The 21,187-nt window shown below is 38.7% G+C and overlaps 2 protein-coding genes across 2 annotated transcripts in view; one reads left to right on the top strand and one right to left on the bottom strand.

Moving 5' to 3' along the window:
- The window catches only part of LOC145939925 (uncharacterized), a 307,103-nt gene that overhangs the window by 110,148 nt on the left and 175,768 nt on the right, over positions 1–21,187 (top strand). Inside the window, exon 10 of the mRNA XM_083044568.1 lies at positions 13,269–13,590. Coding sequence (XP_082900694.1) covers positions 13,269–13,527 — 259 coding nt within the window. The 3' untranslated portion in view covers positions 13,528–13,590. Of the gene's footprint in view, positions 1–13,268 lie in introns of the transcript that reaches the window.
- LOC145939919 (headcase protein-like) overlaps positions 1–21,187 on the bottom strand; it is a 132,075-nt gene that overhangs the window by 11,087 nt on the left and 99,801 nt on the right. The window lies entirely within an intron of this gene.

Raw genomic sequence — 21,187 nt, 5'->3', positions numbered from 1 at the left:
AGAATCGAAAAATTAATCTGAATATGAAGGACGCTCTCTCTCTCTCTCTCTCTGCTTCGCAAGACACGTAAAATGAAAAACCGCGAACGACTGGCTCGAGAACACTTGCAATTTCGCTTCTTTCGCGATTGTGTAACAAGTAAGATGAATTTAAAAAAAGAAAAACTCCTGTCTCAGTCTCGTGAAACACGATTTTACCTTTATCTGCATATTTTGTCGATCGACAATAATAATAACTCCGACTTATCGCTAATAAATTAGCATAAAAGCGTGCGCAGACATCGGCCAAGGACGTAAATTCTGCCGTTTTATCCGATTACACGATTACATACATATCGACTGATATACACACTCGCGCGAGAAATTAAAACTAGCTCCTCTCGCGCCAAAGGTTATTTCCTTATCTACGGGGGACGCACTAAAACAACGATCAACGTAAATTCATACGACAGATTCTCGCCCAAGGCGAACCACCCTAACCCGTGACTATCCATAAAAATCTCTGTCCCTTCCACTAAAGGAGATTGCAACGACGTTCAGCGGTACCAGACACGACTATATATCACGTCCCGTCCCACTATATCCCGTTCCGCTTCACTATACGTCCGACACGCATGTACGCACACACGCAAGCATAGATCGTCTCAAAACAAATCGACAACGCCTACAGCATGTACATCGAAATTACTGCAGTTACGTCAAATGATTTGTACCCTTCAACTCGAGAGAGAAACATGATTTTTGCATATCACTCGATACAGTTCCAACTGACTTAGAATAATATAAAATTCACTATTCTATTTATTTCACGATAATTTTTAGATCTTTAGCAGTTAAACATTTTTTATCAACTTCTACGATTGATGTTTTAGCATGTAAGAATCTGAACTCGATATGTTACAATTTTTACCATGCTCTTTGATAAAATTTTTTAATTTTTTAAAATTTTATTAAGATACAGCAAACATTTATTATTAAATATGATTGCACGTCTTTACTAGTAAGTTAATTTCGTTTTACTTAAAAGCGGACCGCACTCTTTTGATACGTCCTGTAGAGCCGTGTCAGGATTTAACGCAGAAGAAAGAGAGAGAGAGAGACGGCTCTCTCCAGTTCGTATAAATCAGCCATGCGTCGCCGAAGAGGTTAAGAGGCTGGGTTCTTGCCATGTACACCGTACATGTCTGGTCCAACAGTGCTAAAGGTCGAATCCACAGAACTGCGAGGCGAGAGAGGCACGGGGGTTGTTTCATCCCCCCGCCGCAAGTTTCAAGGAAGAGAGGATAAGGCTGAGGGGAAAAGGGTGGTAGACGCCCCTCTTGAAATTTATCGCATTGCGTCGTTGGCGCAGTTATGCGAAGTTCCTCGCAGCAGGAGGCGCTTGTCATCGACCGTCTCCATCGTCGTCGGGTACTTTGTTTTACCAGCCCGCGTCCTTTGTTCTTCCGTAAGAAGATTTGAAGCCTTATCATCATCCCAATGGATACAACAGCGTCGTTTCCTCGTGTTCATTAAAACCGAATATATTGATTTTTCGATCAAAATATTTTCAACTATATATGACGTAATAATTTAATTACGTAATGTGTTCATAAAAAATAAAAAGAGAGAGAGAGAGAGATTAGATGTCATAGAGAGCCATTGATTATTTAAGAATAATATTACCTGCGACATTAATTGGATGCAACTTTATTGCAAGAATCAATAAATTCGACTCTTCGTGTTTCAGGATTAAGTAAAGTTTACTACTGCAATTTCAATTCTGAAGTAGTTACATTAAATGGCTTAGCTATGCAAGATTGTTCTGGCGTTAACGAGATTGCAAGCAAACTCACGCAAACGTAACAGAATCCCTGCTATTTGTGATTGTCTGCTCGATATAAACGCCGCGAGGCTGTATTCTTTACTTCTGACTTTTAATTTAATTCCTTTTAATGTTTACGGATGTAAATTATGCAGCGGAAAGGAAAAATGTAAATTTAACGTCAGGTAAAAGAGAAACGTAAAGAGATATTAAGTAAATCATGCATTGCTGAATAAATTCGAGAAGAACTGCAAAGTATTATATTAGTTTGTGAGAGTGAAAAAGTAAAACTAAAGGATTTAAAAAGAAAATAAAAAAATCATAAAGTATGTTAAAATCCATTAGAGAGAATTTCATAATTCACTTCATTTTAAGAGAATTCAACCATTGCTTTTATGCTATGACGTGTGTTCGACCAAAAACTACCGGGAGGAAGACGAGTATCATCCTCGAGGTCCTCCAAACTCCTCTTCGTAAGCCTAATGTGCCCAACCGACTGGGAGGAGAAAATGGAAGGCACAACTTAAGTGTCTCTCAGAGTGAAGCCAGACAGGGCCGCGTTCAAAGTGAGCACCTGAATGCATTGAAATACCGGATGCGCTCTTCATTCAAAATTACTCAAATAGTTGAACTCTATCAATGCGTAAAATGTCAAAAAATATTTATATACGAAATATATGATAGAATACTGTTTATAATTTTTATTTCTTTATTACTTTATCTTGGATTCGCGCGACTTTCCGGAGCCGATTCCGCGAACATTCATGCCGGCCCTGAAGCGAGAACGTCCTCCTGGGCATGAGCAAAGGCTTTCGAGGAAATTGTGGTCCGGGCCTCGCGTAGTAAGCACAGACTGCGAAGCAATCGTCCTAATTGCCGGCCGACTACTCGAATGCGAAGTTAATCATTCCAGACGGACACGTTGCTTCGCGGCGAATCGTCGAGTTACCACTACGGAACGAACCGATTTAGGTAATACGCCTTGATTGCCTCTGCTTTCCGCAAAGACTACGATAAAAGAAAAGATAAACTTACTGAGAATAAACTTTGTAATATCATTCTTGGACTCGAAGAAATTAATCTCTCGTTGTATATCAACTGTTTACATCGCGAATTAAAACGTCAGTGATTTTCAATATAGAATTACTCGAATCTTGACATTTTCGTTTAGATATTTTACATTCCTGATTTTCTGTAAAATGTTGAAATAATCTCAATTAAGAGAACAAGAGAACTTTCCCCCCTCATTTCATCGTGTGACGAGAATAAGGGAACGCTTTTGCAAGATCAAACGGCTCGGGAGCTGCTCTCGTTGACAGGTCAAAGTATTCGCGCGCGAATATGCGAGACGTCTTCTCTGCCGCATCGTAATTTTGTGCACTTGACATTAGATACTTGCGGTGACACTTAACGCGCCACACACCGTGCGAAATTAGAAGGAAAATTATAAATAACCGACACGCGGCCTCATGCGCCATCGCGTGCATCCTGATAATGTAAAGGAGGCGTGGAAACGCGATTCCGACCCTCTTCTAGCCAGGGGACCCCACGAGACTGCCTAATTACTCGTTTAAGATAAGATTTTCATCAAACCTTTAGCGGACGGTGTGATTAACGGCGCCCTTAAAGAGCCGAACGACACGGGGACGAAATCACTTCCACGATTTAGGGGTGGCACGCTTAATTCGCTCGCTACGCCACCCGAATACCGTCGCCGAAACAAGTTGTCGATAAAATCCACGAGGAAAGAGAGAGAGACGCGAAGAATACACACGAGAGGAAAATCTCACACCATATTGTAAATCATATGAAAAATTTACAAGTTCTTATTTGCAATAAAATTACGAGCACGTCTCAAATATGATTGTACGTATAAATAATGAATATTGATAAATGGAAATCTCCCGCGAGGAGTAAAATGATCAACAATGTTCCAAGCGTTCGCCCCTTCTCGACTTATATACGCTCTCGTCTGCGCGGCAGTAAATTCAAATCTCGTAGCGTATCATTTATAATTTAGGACGAACAAATTGCCGCGTTGCGCCAACCTTTCCGATGTAAACGCGTTACTGCCCGCGGCATGTTTATTTCCGATGGGATTCCGTGTGCGCGCGCGTGCAAGACTGTTTCGGAACCGAAACGCGCGAGCAGCCAGTCGCGGAACCCTCGTCTGTCAAAAATTCTTATCGCGTGAATAAGTAAGAACGACACACCGAGGTGGGGCGATTCTCCGGGCAACTTCGTGCTTCCATTAACGCGCGTGAAGAGTTATATCGCCCTCTTTCGCACTTTCGTCGCCAAAATGATGCGGGGAAAGCGTTTGCTATTTCGCGCCTGATTTCGCGAGAATGCGTATAGAGCTCTTAGATAAAAATTACACTGCAGACATTTAAGCTGTTACGCTCCAAAAATTAAACCTTTCTCAAATTAATCCAAAATGTAATACCAAATGATGTACCTTGATTTTACAATCGATATCAATATTTTATTACTTATTTTATTAAGTATTGATAATATATGTCTATTTAAATCAATTTTATCAAATATACATTATTGAAGCATTAAAAAAATTATTAAAAGTAAAATCTTATGCAAATCATGTATATATAAGCAATGAAAAATATTGTAACAAAATATTCGATTACAAATAAAAATAATCTACATTTGGTAAAATTTTCTCCTTCTCTCTCTACTGCATAATATTTTCATAACGCCTATAATATTTGTTATTCTCGGGCTTCATAAATATTTTTTTCGTTGTCGCAAATAAATATGAAAATAATTTAACGCTACAGTTCAACAATGGCGAGATTTTGGGAGATGAAGGGAAATGGAACGGGGAAAACGAAAGTAAGTTCTCTTTGTCCGATTCGATGAAAGAAGTCGAAGAGGGAACCATTTTGTCGTCCACTTGAAACGAAATTCTCTAGAAGGGTCGCGCCCCTTCGGAAACGGGCGAATGTGGGCTAACGAGATTCACGTTCAGGTGCCCAAACACAGTTGGCAATTTCCTCGAGTGATCGGTTCCTGATTACGGGGCGTATTCTATCCCTGCGATGAAAGTAACGCGTCGAATCTGTCCTTTCCACGTTGCATCGCGGGTGCCGGCTGGTCCCGACAGCCTTGTTCAGGGAATCCGCGTCAGAGTTCCTGCGCACACTTCAGAGAGAATTTCGCTTTTCGCGACAGAGATTTTATCGTACTCGCTTTCATCATCGACCACTCTAAACGTTACTTATCGTAATGCGATTTTCCGCGCACACGAAAACATTCATCTCGTTCGATCAAGTTCGATGGTACCAAAAAAGGGAGACGCTCAAAGTTAATAAAAAATCTTTACTGTGATCAAAAAAGATATTAAAAATGAGTATGATTCCACAAATAAAATTTTGCAATGATCCTAGAATCATTCGAAAGCGCAAACATGCCATCAAACTGATGGCATTAAAAAGTTATTTCATAGAGTCGCATCTTTTCGCATCAGCTTTCACCGGGCGTCGTTTAAACGAAACGGACATGATTTAACCAGCAAACGGTAGGCAGGTTCAATGCACTGTCTAGCTCTAGCCTAGCGATTGAAATTCCGCACGATTATTCGCGACTTCCTCCAATGAATATCGCGCCCGCAAGGTCATTGCACATTCTCCTCAAGGCGACAAAGAATTCCTTTAGCTATCCCCGCCGCGTGTAATTTCCATGGGAATGGGAAAGCGCAGCGACTAGTAAAAACCTCTTCTTTTTTCACTTACGCCGAATAAAAATAACACGGCGTTATATAAAATGTCGTGGCTAATCCATATCGCGTGTATCTAAATATATTTTAAAGATAACATATTGCTACAGTGCTATTATATGAATTATGAAATAACACGGTTAAAGTAACAGGTGAAAGTTGCGATTAAGTTAAAAATTGCATCTCTTTAACGCGCGTAAGAGATAACAGGATTATTTATAGTAAGTATAGAATATAGTAACAGTGCTGATTATTTGAACATTGCTCATTTTTTCAACAGAAGTTAACTAAATAAAAAGAAATTACATGATCTCAGCAGAGTTAATTTTATATCAGAGTAAAAAAAAAAGTTAATTTTATATCAGAGTAAAAAAATTAAGTTTTATATCACAGTTAAAAAAATATAATTTTATATCACAATAAAAAAAGTTTTAACGTTGGTATAGATGATCAACAGAAACGTCGGTTTCCTTAGACTTTATGTAGTTTTAAAAACTTCAGTTTACCTCACTGTAAAGTCTCTCAATTATGATGTAATAATTTCATACTAACTTACAATGTAAGCAATAAAAAGTAACGTAAAAAAAAGAATAGAGAAAGACAATTTGCAAGACCGACAAGAGTTCCTATCATTTTAAAATATTTATCCACAAATTTAAATTGATTTTATATTAATTAAAATTATTAATCTTTTTTAATTATATGTGAAAACATTATTGTCAAAAATTAATTTAAAGTTCTTGTATCCAAGCGCAATTTCATTACTGGTACTTCAAAGAAAGCTATAACATGAAAAATAACTTATAAAAAAAGGATTTGAAAAACATCGATATAAATAACCAATCCGGATGTGCTTATTGGAACAACTGGAATATACAATTTGCGTGCACACGCGATCAAAAAAAAAAATATATATATACACGACGGCAAAAAAATCAGATACGTTCATCGAAGCAATGCTACGATCATTTCTTGTGCATGACGGGTTCGTTAATCCGCAGTAATTAGCAGTCGCGACGGCACTTGTTCTTTTTGCTGGCCAGCAAAATGAATACTCTCGACACATCGTTCCCATGCATCACGATATATCGCGTCCTTGTCCTACTCGCGTAAAGCTAAAGGATATCTTCTGATAGCGGAGGATGTGAAATATATGGCGTGAAAAAAAAAAAATTTATCGTTTTCCAGAGTTATGGCAAACGCAAAATGTTCTGAAAACGAGATCCTTGCGATCGATTATCACAAGAAAAGAACCGTAATTCCTGAAAATTTAGCGCATCAGCAACTAACAATTATATAACATTTAACGCGATAGACATCGGTAAACTATATCCTGCCGATGCTCGTATAATCATTCCCTCTTCAATATACTGTTAAAATAAATTTGTTGCGTATACACGCAATAATTACATTTATTATATTTCTAATAATCAGGTAGCGTCTGAGTTACGCAAAATTAACTTGGAAACCGGTTCGCGTCCTTCGGGGTTCCATCTAAAAGTAATTTGCAAAAAGAAATAAGCGACGAACGACAGGCTGGCCTGCAGCGGTGACACTTATAATCATTATTTACCACTCATGATTAATGGATCCAGATAAATCTATCGGAAATGTAGAGATATACAATAATGAAAGCATTTTCGAGATATATTTATTTCACGTTACTTTGAAAATTAGTTATTATAATGCAAGCGGCTTTTCAAATTCAAACATGCTCAAAGCGTCTTTCTAATTAAAGCCCCCACAGCGCGACACTTGTCCTCGTTTCAAGATATTGATATACGAGCGCCTAAGAGGGCCCGAGGTTTTGCCCGTATGTAACGTACATCAATGTCCCCCGTCCCTGGCTAATAAATAATGAAATTCAGATAAACCTACGTTCTCTCGCACGCCGCATCGAGACATCGTGAATTATCGTGAAAACGATAAGTCACAAAGTCGCGTGCATACCAATCGCAGCTCGCGCGGATGCAAGTAGTAATTCGCGATAATGTTAAATGAAACTCTTGCGATACACTATGCGGATGACGTATTGCAGGTGAGCTGGCGAGGTGAGCCGACGATACCGTTAAATTATCGGACTTGTGCTACCACCTACGATTATGCCATTTAGTTATAACTCGGCTATGGAAAGTGTAAATCGCGGCGCGATACGAAACCGCGGGATGATTGCAACGCGCGATTTGCGTGCGCGCACCGTAAATTATAATATATACACGATACACGGTATATAACTGTATTTTACGAGGATCTTGTAGCGCGGCTGTGTAACAACATACCCGACAAAGTCGGAGTCACACGGTGTGTACATTCGCCAAATATTTAGCAAATGCAAATGCACTGCGCATTGCACTTTCACAAGGGCAGGATTTATCGTGTTATTACATGCAACTGCTGCATTGTCACGCATTACATCCCTTACATTTATATATATGGTACAATGTGTATGCCTTACCTTAACGGGGAAATATTTGGCGAATAAACCAAGTTGTCTGGAAGTGGCTTAATCCACTTAAGTAATGTAACTTTAGAGAGTCATACTTGCTATACATATATTTGCCTTGGATATCGCATTGCCGGAAAAGAAACTAACATTAAAAATTAAAAAAAATATATATATTTTAGAAGTATGAGATGGAAAAATATTGTCTAACAATGATACCATTATTTTCTCTATCAATCATTGTTGTTAACATCTCCTATTTAAAAGTTGCGTTTTTTAAATTGTATTTTTATTTAAAAAAAATATATATATCAAAATCTTAAGAAATTAATTTTTATAATAAAGTAATTTCGACTCAGAAAAAAATATCGAAAAATATTAATAAAATTATATATTACACATTATCAATATAAAATATATTTAATTTGTATATTATTAAAATAATAAAATGAAATTTTTTTAGAGTTATATATGAATAAGAAAACTCTCTTATAAATAATTTTATAAAAAATAAAAAAATACAAATATATAGACGTACATATGACACAACTATGAAACTGCGAGATTCTTTGAGATGCGGCAAGTAGTATGAATTATCAAATTTAGATACAGCTCATAGATTCGCCAATTATCACGGTGATGATAGGTTGTTACGTAGTCGTCGCTCGTATCCACCCGCTCCGTTACAGATATAGCAGTACCAGCGTGTATAGAAGAGAGAGGAGAGAGAGGCGCGTATAGACGCGAGGCTAACGCACTCTAATCTAGTCTCTATAGATAGAGACCCCTCAATGCCATTCACTGCACGTATGCAGTGCTCGCGCCCGCGTTCAATGCACCGCCGTGAACCGCGGACCTTCGGCAACGCGCGAGAGAGCCCGGTCTGCGTATGCAATTACTTACTCCGTGAGACGAGAATGGTGCTACCGAGAGAACTTTAATAGAGTGAAAACGTCGCGGCGGGTCTCTCTCTCTCCAGAACTGCTCTTAACGAGTATTGTAAATCAAGTTGGTATCGCGGTTACGCCGTGCCAGTTTAGTCGATTGATTCCCGTATCGATCGCGACACCCTTATATGTAAAGAAAAAATGTTTTCCTTTATCTCTAAGAAGCGATCAACGCTGCCCCCCTTCTTTCCTCCACGTGTGTGTCCGATTTAAATTATATACATTTTATATATTGATGTCGAATATATTTGTTTTCTGAAAAAAAGAGACCACCTCTACAAGAAATAATGAAATAGTCAAGTGCAAGGAAATTGTCGCGAGCTAATAATTAATTTTAATGCATGCACGTAAGAGCGCTTCGTTAAGAGCGAAAAGTCTCGTGCAGTCGCCTTTATCGTATGTATCAGCTGACGCATAAAACCGCACGCGCCTGAGTGGAAGTATACAGATTAATATTACGAATTAATTAGCGGTTATTCGTCCGGAATATGCTTTATATACTACAACGCGGTTACAAATAAACAATAATCTAATTAGAAAGTACCAAGGCAAGATGTTCATCAGCGCAGAGAAATACGCGTCGTAAATCGTGCAATTACGCGATCGGCCAACCTTCTAACTTGACCTTAAATAATTCTAATTCCCCTCCAAGGACGTAAAGTATCGCGCGCAATTCTCTTTCCGGATCCAGCCAGAATAGGGCTGATTCGTGCTATCGAGCTTTCGTTCGATTCCCCGGAGTCTTTTTCATTATTTCGAATCGAAGGGCAGCCCGATACTTCACTGGGAATCCAATCGCGCGAAATTGTTCCAGTAATGCGAGCTTTAACGATCGTGCTCTAACGAGCCACGACAACGTCGAGATATCGTCAACCAGATCCTTGATTACCGATCAATATGCAAAGTGTGCATAAGGCCAAGGTTGGATATTATTGACTACCGTATATTATATATCGTGATATTTATTCATGTGTTTTTAATTTGTCTTTATATCTCAGTGAAAAAATTAATTGAAAATGTTTAAATTATTAAAACATTGAATACATATTAGTACATTTTTATTCTCTAAATTATGTTATGAAATACGATGAAGAAACGTAATGTAAAAATTATTTTTTTCTAAAAAAAATATTACAGTCGGCGCATCTTTCTTAATATTATCAAATCGCGCTTGATAAGTTTAACTTATATTTCATTTTTCTTTTTTGTATCTTCTTCCTCGAGATTCTGTTTAAAGGACTCGTAAAAGGATTAAAATTATCTCTATAGGAGACTTTTCTGCGTTGCTAAGAAAAGTGATTTTGGAAAACAAATTTTCCGCTATTCATACTTGAATAATCGAGGTCTTTTGCCGAGTAAACACAATTCGCGCCAAATCATGCAAAAGCCGACCCCGTGATGCTTCGCACTCGCACGAGGCAAGAAAAGCGAGAGGTGGCAAAGATGGGAAAGAACACGAGCGCAGATGTCGTCTGCGGATTATCATTAAAATACATCTTGCTCGTGTCGGCAAGACCCGGCTCTTGCCTCCCTTCTCTCCGACTTATTTATCCGCGTTTATGCTGTCCGCCGTTGCGACGGATAAGTAGGAATTAAATATTCATTCGTCGGGATACGCCCCGTCGTCGAAGGAGAGCGAACGGGCGAGAAAAAGGAAGACGACGACGAAAGAAAGCAGACGTCAAGAAATAGAGAATGAAAAAGGAATAGAGACGCGAAAAAATAGAAAGAAAGGAGGACCAATGAAGGGGAGATAAATATATGGACCGATTTGTCACTCAATCTAAACGAAAAATATTCTGCCAAAAGTACTCTGCGTCCTAAAGACTTGAACTAGACAAGAAGAACTTCCACTTTCTCTCTTCCTGTTTTTTTTTTCCACGTCCAACCCAAGATGTTCTCCCGTCATGTTCATGACGCTACGCGTCACGGCGATGTCGCTGTGTATTATTCACAGCTGATCTACGGAGACCGCAACTGCGAGAAAAGTTGAACGACCCATCCATAAAAGTGTCTTGAAGTTTGAATGAGGATCGCGTGAAAGGCTACATAGAAATTGGAAATCTGCCGATCGCGTCGCGAAATTTGGCTTTGCATATATTATTATAAATGAAGTTTATATTATTTCTCTTTGTAAAAAAGATACTATAACATTTTTTTGCGGATGTAACGACGACTGTCTACTAAGTTGAATTATTAATATTCATTGTAAAAAATTAGAGTAACAAAAAATATATTTTGCAAACTGCTATATAAATTATTTATGAACGAAAATTGAAAACTCTCCATTGTTACTTAAAATTCTCAGATACATACCAAATCATAATTGAATCACGAAAGTTATAAAACGATAAGTAATCTTATATCATTCACTAACATGAGTGAACACGAGTATTGCAAATTATCCGGACGACAATTCTTTTTCGTCGTATTATTACGTAGGGTCTATTTCCTCCCTAAAAAAGAAATGGGGAAAACGACGATAGACCTGGACGATAAAAAAATATCATAATACAGCTCGCGCGAGAACGCGACGCAGATTCTTTCTCGTGAGTCAATTCCGCGGAATTGGGAGAAATAACGCTTGAAAAGACACGATGACGAGAAAGGCTGCATTCTCGTTTCGCTATATATGATCCTGACAGCCGGCGCGCTTGCATTATTGCGCACATAAAAGCCAATGTCGTACATTTCGGCGCGAAACTCCTTTTCGCTCGACTCGACGTCCGCGTCCATCCTTATCCTCCGTATTTTCGCAGTTTGCTACACCTACATGAAGACGTAGTAAAATCCGCCTCTTTGTCTGCCACCTTCCTCGGATAAAAGCGCAAGAAGTAAAATTTCAACCTTGCCATGATGTACAAATTTGTATGCCACGAGGCGCCAGACTTCGTCTGCATTTCTCTACTCTCTTTCTCTCTGTCGCAGAAAGCTATAGAAAAACAGAACTTAAGGGCGGACCAGAAGGTCCGCATTTACTCTCAATTTTGCGCAACGTTCGCCGACTACTGCCTCTCGCGTCTGATCTTGGTTATTTCTGAATCTGCATCTTGTAAATCGTGTTATATTGTCGCGACTTTGCTCATGTACGATCGTAACAGATGTCGCGAAGCGGACGAGATTAAAGCGAAAGAAAATGACGTGCGTAAAATTACAAAGATACGCATACTTAAAATTTTCGCAAGATCTCCTAACATTAGATATATTTGAAAAAAATAATTATATATTAACGTGACTTGAAAGCAAAAGAATAAAATTGTTACGTGGTCGAGATAAAGAGTATATGTACCCTTCCATTTTTTAATTAGAGAACACATTGTATATTCTCTCATTATTATTCCATTTTTTATTTATTTAATTAATATTCTAACATTTCCCATTTTTTTACTCCCGTTTTATTATTCTTCTTGCATAATTTAGTTTAGATTTACGTAATTCGGAGCACTTCTCTCAATTACAAATTCTCAGATGGAATCTCCTATAGCTTTAAAATGCAAAGGCGAGCACACATTCGTTTTCTTTGAGGAAATTAAGGAGGGTGACTGCAAAAAGGACATGTGTCTTTCCTTGTTCTGCATTAGAGCCGGCTTCGTGTCGAAGAGTGAAAAGACGCCGCGCATAAATATCTCTGGCAGAGCACGGGGCGAGTTTCCCCGTGAACTGTCGGACGGGATTACCATAATGGGCGTATCCTTCCCCTTTAGCTTTAAGCATAATAGATCCTCCGCGTCCTCCACGATCCGCAAACGAGTCACGATCGTCGAAGCTCGGTAACCAGAACGATCTGAGAATCTGTAATTTCGACAGGATGTATACGGCGGCGATACGATTTTACCTAGCGACTAAACGACGCGTCTCTTCCGCGACAAACAAGGATCTCTTTCGATCCACTACAGATACCTTATCCAACACCATGCAGTTTTATCTCATGCATAATAAATAAACGTTTCCTCCTATTCAAATTTCCTATGCATGTATAAAATATATTTTCTTTATTAATTTTTAATTTAATGTGTTAGTCATATACAATATTTATGAGAGAGAGTGGGTGTATGTACTATGTTTATTCTTTATACCATTTTAATTTAATTTACTACATATGTCATTTCAAACTCTTGTTTAAATGAAATTTCTAGCAAATTAAATCGGGTAATACAATTTTTTACCTGCTATTTATATAGTTTATTAATTTTTGTATTACATCATATATTTAATTGATATTGACATATTCAATGTTTGTATCGATAATTAATTCAGACATTTTGATAATTTAATGCAAATGTGTCGGCATATTGACCGACTTTATATTCTCGTAATTCTTACTCCAGATGTACTTTTTAGCAAACTGAGACATCATCCTGGCACTGAGAGGAGCTATTTAGGGCAAAGCGAGAAAGCTCTTCGTCGCCTTTTCTCCCGCGGGAGGGTCTCCGAGAGAATCCTTGAGAATACTTTTACGCTTTATCGGTCTAAAGATAGCAAAACCAACGCGGCGTATCCCAATGCGGCTTTCGCGGTCGACGGGACGTGCAATGATAAAAACGTTGACCGCAAAGAAAAACCGAGAAAGACTGAAAAAAAATCACGGTTGCATCGATGAGAGGAAAAAAAAGTACCTGCGATCGATTTCTCGGGACAATTAATGTGTATAAAATGAAAATTTGCCGCCATCGAATAGGCAAATTCTCTTATAATAAAAAGTTGTAACAAAATATCTTTTCATATCTTATATCATGTATTTAATATTATATCATATATGAGAAAATATATTTCATATATTTTATCAAATATCTCTTCATCTATTAATTATCATTTTTATATCATGTATTTATTTATATCTATATTTTTGCTTGTATATGCGTATTTTTTGGAATAAATAACATATCGAAAAAATGTGTATAGCAAACATGGTAAATAGTTGAGTTCTAATTTATATATGTGCTATTTCCAATATATGTATAAAACGTATGGCGTAAAAAAATTAAATTTGTATGAAGCTAGTAAATATTGTACGAAGAGAGAGATTTAAAGGGAATTTCTGAAACAAGATTACACTAGTTTGATACAACATAGCAATATCCTGTTATACGTGTGTGTGTGTACGAGGATGTGTACGTGTGCCGATATCAGGTTGTATTAGCTTGGCGTCTGCCTGTCTTGTGTTGCATCCAGCATCCAGCCGTTCGAGCGGCGTATGCGAAGTCGGAGATAGCCGAGACACGCGACGCACGCAGAATCCCGAATATCTGTGCGGAGGATTCTTGCGTTGTGCAAGAAAGTAAAGATACGAAAAACCGTACACGTTCGCGCTCGCTATACACGGTGGAACGATGACGGGGCATGAGCGTCGCGCGCGTAAATGCGACCGTAAAACCTAGGAAAAGTTTAGGCGTTAACTTTATTGCACGCTCTACATCACGTAGAGATGATATGAACGCCGGGGAAGAGTTCGGCGAATGCGCTAAGCCAGACTTGAATTATGACTCGTATTACCGTCAGATATGAGCGCGGAATTGGCGGTGTTTCTTCAAGCGCAAGCCGAGAAACGCTTATAACCGTAGCATCCGAGGATAAGTGCACATATAAATGTTGCAGAGAGATTCCTGCAAATTTTCGTTGACGCAAATTTACGCAAAGTCAAATTTTATCAAACTTGATGCACCTATAAATTACGTCGAGATTTAGTAAGCGGAATGTTTACTGCGTTGAGAAAGAGATAAAACCCGATTATATAAATTGTGAAATAAATTAAAGTTGAATTTTCGTTTGTATGAATATTGTAACAAATATATGCGAGAGATGTCGGCCGACGACTCCCGATAATCACACAATCCGTGTATATTTACATGTTAGGAAACGCGAGGATCGTGTCGACAATGATGTCACATCCGATAAAAACGAAATGGCGACGAAGACGGGGGGAAACTCTTCCTAATAGCCAAACGAGAGAAAAAGCCATTGTTCTCGCAATAATTGGCCCCCGGTGAGTTATGATGCGGGAAGGTCGTAAACTTTGCGGCGGTCGTCCTTAACGATTGTCTGCCTTTATGTATCGCCCGCTCGAAATGTCGCCGCCGGTTTCATCGAATCTTCCGCGCTATCGTAAATTACGATTATACGAGCCACGAAGAGAGTGGAGTTACGACGAAATGCAATGTACAACCGAGTCACAAAAATTATGAAATCTCTCGCTCGCGTGCAATTTCGTATATCGTCCCTCTTGAATTGAACTGTTTCTTATCTCCTTTTATAAAGACTAGAACTCTCGGACGCAATATTTTTTTAAAAATACATTTACAAAAAATTTTTAGTAAAAATTTAATTGGAGATCTATGAGATAAGATTACAATTTTTTATTATAATTTTTTTTATATTATTTTAGAGAAATAAGAATTATATAATAGAGGCTTTATGTGAAATATTATCAAGATGACAGCACAGTTTTGATTTTCCGAAAGTTTCGCGACTTGCATGGGCGATTACACGAAGATTCCCGGACGCGACATTCAGCCACTAAGAGGCGAGAAAAACCGGCATAAACTGTTTTTACGGTCTAACTTATTATATCCTGTGCTGGGTAACCGGCGATAAAGGCTAGGAATTTAATAGGCGCGAAAATGCGACGTTTTCATTCGGGATTTTCATATTCCCGCAATAATGACGGCGTGATATACGCGGACGACAACCTTGGGGTTGCGCGATAGACGCGTCACTTATCCGGAAATTTCTAAGCTGCAAGAAGAACGCGAGACATCCACGTGAAAAAGACGTCAGGGTAACGAGACACGAGTTGAGCAGATGATAAACCTTCGCCCGCAGCTAAAAATGTCAAGTTGAATTCAGACAGAATGACATAAATGCAACAGACGTCGGTATTTCTGGAAGAATTAAGATAGCTAAATAGTTAAATATATTAAAATTGCGTTATATTCTAATTTATCATTTATATAAAAAATTGTATTAAAAAATTCATATACTAACTCGTCGGAAGTTACTTAATCCACTTACTTTAATCCGAGCAATTTTTTTAGTTTCGCTCCAGAATACATAAATCACTTTCTCACAATGTTCAATCAAGCATGCCGGATGTTCATTGAATAATATCCAAGGATTAATTATCCCTCGCGAAGCGTGCGCTATTGAAAAAAATCATAACGTCGATAAACTACCGCTGCTTTCTCTTACCACTTCCTCTCACATCCCTCCCCGATTTCTTGTCGATATATGTATACTCTACGACGCGAATATCGAGATCGCTCGAAAGGCTAAAACGATCGACAATTATTAACCGCGGTGTGGTATGCCCTAAGGTGGATCTACTGGACGCTTTTCCGCAAGCCGGTTCGGAGCGTTCCATTACTGGCGGGACTGGATCATAAATCAGACTGAAAGGGAAGGGTTGGGGGTGAAGAGGGTGTCTGCACGCGCAAACCGGTACTCCGTCGCCGATTCCCTGCCGCGTTCTCGTAGGTAGCTCAATTAAACGACTAGACGTGTGTGCACGTGCTATCGCGAAATCCGCGACGAAAACAGAGAGAGAGAGAGAGAACCGGCTCAAGAATTCCCGTCTCGTTCGATCGCCATTTCCGGTGCTGCGTCTCCGGCGAACGTTCGGCAAATACTAGACGGTACACGCTGTATTCCATCTTCCCGTGCGTTCGGCACGTCCGATATTCGATATTCAATATCCCGCGCCGAGCGTACATACATCCACGAACTCCCTCTCATTCTGCAGTCTTCTCCTCCCTGCCACCCTCTTTTCGTGGTAAAATAGATTTTTTTTTTTCCATTTTAAACGCAACGAAGAACCACCGGGGCCGCATGGATATTCGATAATTATGTTAATATCGATATCGGAAATATGCTATTTTATGATAATGCAGCGCGATATTCGATATAGAATGATAGTATTGGATGTCGAACCGTTATGTACGAGAATTACATCGCGATGTTCTTTAAAAACGTATGGTTTTGCGTTATTTTTAACGTTACATACGGGAGAAAGAGGAGATCAATTCGTAAATAAAAATAATGAGAGAAAGGATAAATGTCAGTTTTGAAAATCGAATAATAATCGACAATGAAAATTTTCCGTCGTATCGCATAATTTTTATTATTCGCGATAAGAAGTCAAGATGTTTCTCTTTAGATTGACTCTAATAAAGTGCGCTATAGTCGACCCTTATATATAATTTTCACATATTTATTTTTTAAATTAAATTTTATCTCACGAATGTGCTCCTATCTTGAACTCACGTGAAAACTTCGCAAAATGTTATATAATAAAATAACGGCATTGTTTGCAGAGATAACTTTTTGATAAAATAGATTCTTAGCCAATTAATGTTTTAAAAGATAAAAATTTCTATGTTAAATTCTTGTTCAATCAAGTCTAAACGACAGATGAATACCAGAAGAACCAGAGACGAAGGAAATCAGGATAATCGGCGACACATCATTTTCGAGACAAGGCAAGAAAGTGGAAGGAGGAAACGAGGTACAAGAATCAAGCGACACTAGAGATAAAGCAAGAGCGCAAACTGGTCCCTTCTCTTTTCGCTCGTATTCCTGTTTTTCTCGTCCCATCTCGCCGAGATCCAGAAGCAAACCAGATTACTTTGTTGATCGATGTGATGGCAACGATCTGGTTGCCTCGTTCGTGATCGAGAAAAATCGAGAAAAATCGAGCACGAGAAAGAGAAAAAATCGAGATCGTCGAACCGGCACGAGCGACATTGCGAGGAACGAGGAAGCGGGATGAATGCGTTCCCATCGCTAATTAGGCGAGCAACTGGTGCGCTTTATCGAATGCTCGCCAGCGGAAAGAGAATTTTTCAACTCGTTGCGCGGGCGTGGCACGTTTATCTCGCCGGAAAGATATACGAAATACGAATGCAGTTAATAATGATCATTAAAATGGAGAATGCACGAAAATGTTGCGGTACCATTATTAAATGACTTTGAAACTTTATTTTTCACTAAAACTTTTAAGAGCGAACTTTTACGGATTTTTAATTTGAAGTCTGATTGTCAGAATGCTCATTAATTTATAAGCAATTAAAAATGATATATTCCAAGATAACAATTTACAATAGAGCTACAGATGTTCACTGAAGATTGTCAATTCAAGATATGTCTGTCTCTTGTATTAAGAACCTTACTTCAAAAAAATGACGGTAGAAGGAAATCCAAATTGTTGCATACGCAGTTACACGAGAACAGTCTTACAATTTCACAATGATGATGCAATCCGGGCGAACGACTAATTTGCCACTAGTTTGATAGATTCATGGCACCGATCGGCGAGACAGAAAATCGATCGCACGAAGCGTGCGGGCGATCGTAGATTTATCCCTACATAGAATTGCCGTAAATTGAACCACGATCTTAACTGCGGTGCCCCAGGAGCCGGAATACTAGCGGTTCGCGATCGCGTGACGTGGAGAAGCCTCTAATAAATATCATCGTCGAGTCGACGTCGACACCGATGCGATGATGCTCGCCCACGATTGTGCTTTTCGTGGGCGTATACAGATGCACTAATAACGACGGCTATTAGTGCATCTGCACTAAAGAAATGGCGCGTCTCATTCGACCCACCAATCCTTCGTCTCTATTGACAAGAGATCGATTGCGTCATGTATATATTAATATTATTATCGGAGTAGTTGTTTCGTTCCAATTTTTTACAAGTATGCGTCTATCTCAAAAATTTTTTATAGATTAATTAGTTGACAAAATTAATATTTGGTGTCAATAAAAATTTATCTTGTGGAGTATACTATCTTTAAATTTAGAGTTAAACTTAAAGTCAGAAATAGGATTTCCTCTTTTAAATATTTAAAATAAAATTCAGTATAATTTCCAATTAAATTCGTATCTATTGTATGAAGCTCTCTCAATTTTTAATCTTTAATTATCAAGTAAGCTTTTGATTTTTATCTGTCGACTCATAAACATCAACCAACTATTATATATTTACAAGTCACATTTTATATTGTCATTCAAATAATGTAGATAACAATAACAGACATAAATCAATCAGACAGGTAAATAAATTGCGCAGAACGTTATCTTTTTTTAGTTACTAGCTTCAAATGCATGACGTTCGTCGAGCCGGAGAAGTCACGCATAGAGCCCATAGGAATTACGAGATGCGTTCCTTGTGTCATCCTAAAACTAGCGCGTTGACGATTTTACGAGCGTCTGGATGTAATTATGCAGCTGACCAACTAACGCAACTGCGTACAGCCATAAAGTAACGTGACATAAGTGATAGTCCGGCGAATTAGCAACTTGACGTTTATTAACCATCGATCTTGTAATACAATTTCGATGCATTTGGGACAACACGGTTGTCAACATATATAACGCAAATTTTTGACGACCAACAATACCCTCCCTCTCAAATATAAAAATTCGCACCTTTTTAATTTTAGGATTCTTCTAATTGAACATATGTCTTCATGAATTTAAAGGCATAAAAAGAAGAAACTTAATTATTTCGTGAAAAGTAGGTCGATTCCGAGAGCGAGATACTAATATCGAAATCTATAAATAGAAGATAAATATATAATAGATGATAATAAATAAAAAGTATGATCTTATGTCATGAAATTCGGAATTAAAATGACGTGACGTTTATTACAATGTCAATATCCGTCTCGACATACTAGCTTCCGATATGAAAATGTCATTCACGCGACAATAATCAAGTACATTTCTGGAGAAGGACAGAAGGTCGGATGAGAGGAGGAATTATTCGCGACCGCGACAGGAAGAGGAGCGAAAAGACCTGACGCGGAGTGGCACTCCCTGTCTGTCGACCCACGCCGGCTATCTCGCGGTCTGCCACGCGATATTATTATGTGCACATGCCCATGTATCACGGACTACCTGACAGATCGGGCTCGCGCGTCTGTACGGGAGAGCGCACAACCGGCTAGATGCGGTTTGATACTCGCGATTCGTCGTGTGCGACCGACGTGTATGATAAAATAAACGAGCCTGTCTCTCTTTTTCTTTCGAACCCCCCTCTCCATCTCGCGCCAATCTGTCATTCCCTCTCTTTTCTTTCCTCCTTACTGCTCTCGGACGCCTGCACCGGAGCAACTTTTAAGGTCACAGACCTCGGTGGCTGCCCTCCTTGTCCCTACTTCCCTCTTACACAGTCTCTCTTTCTTTCTACCTCTTCTCCGCCGCCAAGCAAAATGAGGGCGAGACCTCGCGGACCGGAGAAAATTTCTTAGTGGGCCCTCTCTTCGCCACTGCACTTTAAAGACCAATTCGCGATGCATTCTCGAATTATGCTCGTATCGAAACCAGTATAGTATATCTAAAAGATGTTGGTTAAGCTATACTTTTAATTTTTTGAGTGCAAATTAAGTTTTTTATCTTAAAAATCGTTCGCAACTTTTAAAAATCCATTAGCCTGCATCCGTAATGATAAAGTAATATCAAATACGAACGAGAAAGATTGCAAAAATCGAATGTAAAAAATATGCTATAATTATCATGCAATCTCTTTAGTATTTCGTTCTTTATAATCTATATTTATGATTAAGAAATATGATATATTTTTTTAGAATCTCATATATACACACACATACAACTCGATCAACAAAGTTGCGAGTCTCGCGTTCGATGCGAATAACGCACACAGCGATAACAGCGTTAGCGAGTGCGAACTTGATATCGGGTTTCACCAATAAACGCAAAAATTGGAAATGCAAATGCACGTAGAGGCGAGCTCGAGGTTAACGACCGGCTGACGAGGTCCGTAGACTGATTAGTCACGAAGAGAGTTCGCCCACGTAACTAGAAATAAGATACGCGACAGCGTGTCGGGAAAACGCGACGAAACACCTATCCGTTATCAAATAACGGAAATTTAAAGTGACTGCAGTTTTGTTTGTTTCACGCACGAGTCGCGGCCTCATTATAGACCCAGTGGCGTTTGCTCATCCAGTACCGGTTCTTACAAGAGAGTGTTGCAAGACAGAATATTCGCAGTCTTTCCTATTACTCTCTGTGACATATCCTCTCTCGACAACTTTAACAGTCAGTTATTCTCGGAAATTTTTTTAGGCCACTATTGCTGTTTTCTAATTTGCAATTTTACCGAGTTGAAATTAAAAACAAATATTGCACATTTACCATATAAAGTATAATTTTATGTTAGCACTGCATGCCTATGCAATTCTTCTATATTCATAGGGCTTTGCATTTAAACAGAAGCAAAGTAGAAACTTGTCTCAAGT

This window comes from Prenolepis imparis, unplaced genomic scaffold, assembly GCF_030444845.1.
Source record: "Prenolepis imparis isolate NDT839.2.m4 unplaced genomic scaffold, iyPreImpa1.0 SCAF_8, whole genome shotgun sequence".
In the NCBI taxonomy this organism is placed as follows: domain Eukaryota; kingdom Metazoa; phylum Arthropoda; class Insecta; order Hymenoptera; family Formicidae; genus Prenolepis; species Prenolepis imparis.
The sequence above is the reverse complement of the archived record's forward strand: the minus strand, read 5'-3'. Positions and strand labels throughout refer to the sequence as shown.